The sequence below is a fragment of the Sturnira hondurensis genome, unplaced genomic scaffold (genome assembly GCF_014824575.4).
Source record: "Sturnira hondurensis isolate 20B ecotype Veracruz unplaced genomic scaffold, ASM1482457v3 Scaffold0009719, whole genome shotgun sequence".
Lineage (NCBI taxonomy): Eukaryota > Metazoa > Chordata > Mammalia > Chiroptera > Phyllostomidae > Sturnira > Sturnira hondurensis.
In genome coordinates, this window is record NW_028082350.1 from 3936073 (window position 1) to 3942072 (window position 6000).

Below are 6000 nucleotides of genomic sequence, written 5' to 3' on the forward strand. Positions count from 1 at the left end.
GGCATAGGTGATTTTTAAAAAGATAAAAAGGATGGAGGAGCAGCATGGAAGAATGGAAAAAGCACTGGAGTTAGAGTCTGGACATCTTGATTGCAGACTAAATAACTGTGACCGTGGGCATATAATTAACCTTATATCTCTGGGCCCCAGTTTCCTTCCTAGAACTATAGAGAGGGTTGGCTATTCTTGCCCTCTAGGGCCTTTTGCCTTTATCACTCTACACATAATAATGAAATACATCAAGCACTGTAGGGATGCACAGTCAGGATGCAGCAGAAAGGGTGACCTTCTTCCCAGGCTGGAGGAAAAGATGGGGTGGGTGGAGAAGACCAGGATATTGCCCACTGCCCACATGTCTAAACATATTTGATCCCCTCCTCTGGGCCCAGCTGATGTCATCAGGAAAGGCAGCATGCTCAGCATTCCCAAGAGAGTTCTATGGCTGCTTCTGCCTCCTCTCTTGCTTCCCATTGCCCTCTCTGCTCAAGCTCAAGTGCCCTCCATTGGCAGGTGCTAGCTCTTGCTTCCTCTGTGTAGACCCAGTGTCCAGGAAGAATGTAAAGTCAGCCCACAGTACCCGGAATCGGTACTCAAGTCAGTGGACTCTGACCAAGTGCCAGGCCTCCACACCTGCCCGCACCCTCACCTCTGATTGGCGCACTGTGAGCTCTCAGCATGGTGTCACAGTCACTGAGAGTGACAGCTACAGCGCAAGTCTCTCCCAGGACACAGGTGAGACCAGGGCCCAGCCTGTGTCCTGCTCCCCCATCATCCAGCTCTACCTTCCATTTTCCCAGTTCTACCCACCAGCCCGTGGAGTCCACAATGCAAATCAGCTGCATTTCCAGCTGGCCACTGACTTGCTGTGTGGCTGTGACAAAAGCACTGGACCTCACTGAGCTTTGCCTGCACAAGAATTTCATTTTGCTCTCCCCAAAAGTGTCAGAGAAAATAGTGCATATGCTGTTTGTTGGAGAAAGGGCTGAGTGTTCCAGGTAGTTGCTTATTTTCAAGAATGAAAGGTGTTTGCCCTTCATTAGCCAAAGACCCCAGTTCTGCCACCACTGCTATCTTCACAGTGGGAGAGCAGGATCTTCTGAGCCTGGTACATCTGTGGCCAGGCTTTCCGATGGCTGCTGGGGTTGGGATAGGGAAACTGCTCAGTCTGACTCATTTACACCCTTCTCCCACAACCTGCTTATTTTCTCTTAACTCTATGCCTTCCATCTCACCAGACAAAGGACGGAACAGCATGGTGTCCACTGAGAGTGCCTCTTCCACCTATGAGGAGCTGGCCCGAGCCTATGAGCATGCCAAGCTGGAGGAACAGCTGCAGCATGCCAAATTTGAGATCACCGAGTGCTTCATCTCTGACAGCTCCTCTGACCAGATGACCACAGGCACCAATGAGAATGCTGACAGCATGACATCCATGAGCACACCCTCGGAGCCTGGCATCTGCCGCTTCACTGCCTCCCCACCCAAGCCCCAGGATGCGGACCGGGGCAAAAATGTAGCTGTGCCCATCCCTCACCGGGCCAACAAGAGTAAGTACTCAGACCACCTCCCCTTTGTGCCCCCTGCCCCCTAACCTCATAAGCCCTGGCTAGGCCTAGCCCTGACAGCACCCAGATCCAGTAGAGCTCCTTGGCAGTGTGAGGTAGTGCAAAGAATAAGGGCTTCAGAATAAGCAGATCAGGGTACACATCCTGGTTCAACCTTTTAATATTTCTGTGACCTTGGGCAAGTCATTTAATCTCTTTGGCCTTAACTTTCTCATTTGTAAAAATGCAAATGATAGCATATACCTTTCATTGTTGCAATGGGCATGAGAAATTGTATATGTGCTTGGCGTATAGTAGGTTTTCATTAAGTAGTGATCATTCCCTTAATCTGTAGCTATGGATGGAGAGAGATCCCTGTGGCATCAATTTCCCAATGGCCACTGGTCTCAGTGCTGTGTGAACTTAATCCAGACCCAGAGAAGCAATCCTGGCAGCTCAGCCCGTGGTAGCTGAACCTCTGGGTTGATGGGAAGGGCAGTGATCTTGCCTGACTGGGAATCATCTAACTCCAGGGACCTGGCCAGACCATGTGCCCCTTGAGGTTGTTGGAGCTGGTCTAGAATAACCAAGGGATACAGGATGGAGAGTCCCTCAGCAGATGTTGGGGTCACAGCATACAAGGCCCAGGCTGTCAAACCATTAGTCTAGTCTGCTTGCTACTGGCCTTGCTAAGTGGCCATGTTAACCTGAGTGGCTCAGGGTCACCTGGAGAAGAGCCTGGGGTAACAAAAGGCCAAGGATTTAGGAGACTTGCAGCCCTGAATGACATATCCAGCCCCTTCTAACTGTGTGAATTTGGGCAAATTACTTAATATCTGTGAATCTCAATTTCCTCACTTGCAAAATGCAGGCAGCCTTGCTGGGTGGGGACACTGAATGAGGTCATCTAAGGAAAGTACCTGGCATGGTCAACAAGAGGAAGGTGCATGCACAGGGGAGAGTCAAACAGAGCAAGGGATCAGGGTAGGAGAGAATTTAAAAAATTAAGGACAATTCCACCCGAAGAAGAGGGGACCAGGAAGAGAAAGAAGACATGTAGTTGGTTTCAGACATCTGAAAGGCAGCATGGGAAAAAGAGGGAAGCCTTGTTCTGTGGTGCAGAGCTGGGTTCAATGACAGAAGTGTCAGGGAGTGACAATCCTTTTCTCCTCATGGTTAAAAGAGTTTTCTAGCAGCCAGAGCTCTTAGGCAGTTCCAGCCTATAGAAGTGAGCTCTCTGCCAGCTGAAGCTGAACCATTTATAGTGATCATTCAACAATAAGCATTAGTTTATTGAGCAACCACTGTGTGTGCCGGCCATGTGTTGAGGAACTTTCCACACTTTATCTTAGTCATTACTCTGAGCAGTCCTGTAGGGTAACTGTCCCCATTTCACAGATATGGAAACTCAGACTAAGAGAGATCAGCTCCTTACTGCTCAGCCTGTAGAGGGCCAGCTCAGGAAGAATATTGAGGGGCAGAATGTTGGTTCAACAAGCTGGTTCCCAGAGACCTCTACCTCTCATATCCTCTGCTTCTGTGATTCCAGGTGACTACTGTAACCTGCCTCTGTATGCCAAGTCAGAGGCCTTCTTCCGAAAGGCAGATGGGCGTGAGCCCTGTCCTATGGTTCCACCCCGGGAAGCCTCCATCCGGAATCTGGCTCGAACCTATCACACCCAGGCTCGCCACCTGACTCTGGACCCTGCCAGCAAGCCCTTGGGCCTCCCACACCCAGGGGCCCCTGCTGCTGCCTCCACATCCACCTTACCTCAGAGGACTCTGGCCATGCCTGCCCCTCCAGCTGGCACGGCACCCCCAGCACCAGGTCCCACCCCTGCTGAGCCCCCTGCTGCACCCAGCACTGCCCCTCCAGCCCCCAGCACCGAGCCTCTGCGGACTGGGGGCCCACATACCAAAATGGGGGGCTCTAGGGACTCACTTCTCGAGATGAGCACATCAGGGGTAGGGAGGTCTCAGAAGCAGGGGCCTGGGGCCTACTCCAAGTCCTACACCCTGGTGTAGGGCACAGCAAGAAGACAGCCCTATATGTGGACTTGTCTGGACCTCCAGCCCTCAAACACTATCTTGGCTGTTTTCCTGCATTATTTATACTAAACTGACAGGCAAAAACAAACCAACAATGAAAAACAAACCCAAGTCATGAATGCTTGTACATAGAACTCTTTTGTACAAATGAAACTATTTTCTTCTTCTCCATGGAGCCAGGGCACAAAGAATTCGACAGTACAAGTCACTTCCCACCCCACAAAATATGCGTGGAGAGATATATACATATATAGAGAAATAGGAACATATTGACAAGCTATATATCTATATATTTCTCTCAACCTTATTTTGAGACAGAGGCACAAAGACTCAGCAATTTTCCCCTCCCCACCCCTCTCCATCCAATCTAGGTGGTTTTGACAAAGACCAAAATCCCAGCTCAGAGACACTGCATGCGATTTTACTGTTCCAAGATATCCAGGAGATGCTTCAATTTGCAGATGCTTATGTGTTAATACCTTTTTCTATGAAAAAAGACCAGCGCCGTGTGCAATAAAAGTTATCTTTCTACGTGGTGGCTTTTTCCAATCTGCTAAGGGCCAAGGGGAGGGAGAAAGGAAAGGCCCGTGTACCAGGCCATCATTTCTACGGAGAGATTTTGAGAAGCCTGCACTCTAGCTCAGCATGTTAAGCTTTTTTAAAGGTTTTCAATTAACCAGGGGGCCATCCTCGTGTACCTGTTCTGATTGCAGATCTGTGCTGGGCCCTAAGAGGGACCAGCTGTGTGGCTTTGAGCAAGTTCCAAAACCCTTCTGAGACCCAGTTTCCTTACCTATCAATATAAAGTGAGGCAACCTTGGTGAGAGCTCTAGGGAGCCCAGTATGAAGGCCAGGAATGTCTATCAGCTACTCTCCTCCGGGAGAATACAGCATAGCCAGAGGAGCAAAGCTGTGCAAAACTACCAGTGAGCAGTTCCTGCAAACTGGGAGAGGAGGAAGAGATTATATACACCCCAGGGGCAGGGCAAGAGCCTGAAGCTCTGGGCTGACAGTTAGGGCACAGGTGAGCCCACAGGGAGAGGCAGTGAAGCCAACAGAGGTCAGAGGTGAAAAGGGCTCATGGAGGAGGGAGAATGGCTCTCAGCCAAGAGAAGCAGGCCAGAGTCCTACTTCACCTGGTTTCAGAGGAGCTGATAATTAGAGCGCCAGGTAGAAGAAAACGTGCCCACTTGCAGGTGTGCAGAGGAGCCATTTCTGATGAGAGGGTTAAGAGCACAGCAGAGTGGGATAGCATGTGAGCTGGGCCTCCAAGGACGTGAAGGTTTGGCTAGGCGGAGACATAAATAGCCAGGAGACTAGTAAAAGCCCAGGGCCATGAAGTTCATGGTCTTGGGAGCCTCCCTCCAGCATGGGTGGAGACCCTGGTGAAAAGAAGGTGTACCGAAGAAGTATTGTGTTGGCCAAAGAGTCCATTATGTTTTCTCCACAAAATAAAAGACACATTTTTCTTTTTTTTTATTGTTTGGGATATGGTGAGTATGTCTGCCATCTCCTGCTATTGGCTTCTAGTGGATAGAGGCCAGGGGTGTTGCCAAGCATCTTTCAATGCATAAGACAGCCCCACAGCACAGAATTATTTGGCCAAAATGTCAGTAGTACCGAAAACCTTTGCAAACTACTTTTGACACATTTAATCAGTCACAGCACCTGCATACAATGCACAAATCTTTGTTTGCATTTCAGTTATGTTTTTACCTTTCTTGAAATAATCAAGCATAATATGCCAAAAATGTCACTTTCCTTCTATCTTAAATATTAAAATGGCTGCACAAAAATTCACCAATTTTGATGTTTTCTCAAATGCACACTGATATGACAGCTGTCATAATACAGTCTAACAAAATTGTTTCAAATGAAGTTAAAGACAACTAAGCACTACCAGAGCCATCATACAGAAAAAATGTAACAGACTTTTTGGTCGACCCAATACCAGGGTGTTTCTGAGTTCTGCACCCCCAGTCAAGGGTGAGCTGTGCATCAGGAATGTGGAAGGACAGTGAGTCTGGGACCTACTGTTGCCCCATAGCTGAGAGGAGGAACAGAGAGGGAACCGAGGGCTGGAGAGGAAGGGAGGGGTTTGTGTCTATGGGTCAGAGCCTCTGTGAGGGCTGTATCCCTGGGAGGCATTACTTTTAATGGAAGCACTTTCCAAAAAGGAGTGCATGCCATAAACATTCCCTGAGCACCCAGTGATTTGGGGACATTGCAAGGTAAGGGGGCACTGTGACAGAAGCGGGGCAGAGATGTGCTCCTTGGCGACTCCTGGGCCCCTGGGGAAACTCCATCGCAGGCCCCACACCCAGAATCCACCCAGAGAACAGCATTAATGAGACTAATGAGAACAAGGCAGTGTATTCCAGGCACCTAAAGAGCCCAGCTTTATTCC

The 6000-nt window shown here is 49.3% G+C and overlaps 1 protein-coding gene across 1 annotated transcript in view; it reads left to right on the plus strand.

Moving 5' to 3' along the window:
* DSCAML1 (DS cell adhesion molecule like 1) overlaps positions 1-3681 on the plus strand; it is a 360723-nt gene extending 357042 nt beyond the window's left edge. Inside the window, exons 31-33 of the mRNA XM_037057511.1 lie at positions 538-732; positions 1236-1547; positions 3094-3681. Of these exons, the coding sequence (XP_036913406.1) occupies positions 538-732; positions 1236-1547; positions 3094-3569 (983 nt within the window). The 3' untranslated portion in view covers positions 3570-3681. The remainder of the gene's footprint in view (positions 1-537; positions 733-1235; positions 1548-3093) is intronic.
* Positions 3682-6000: the final 2319 nt, after the last annotated feature.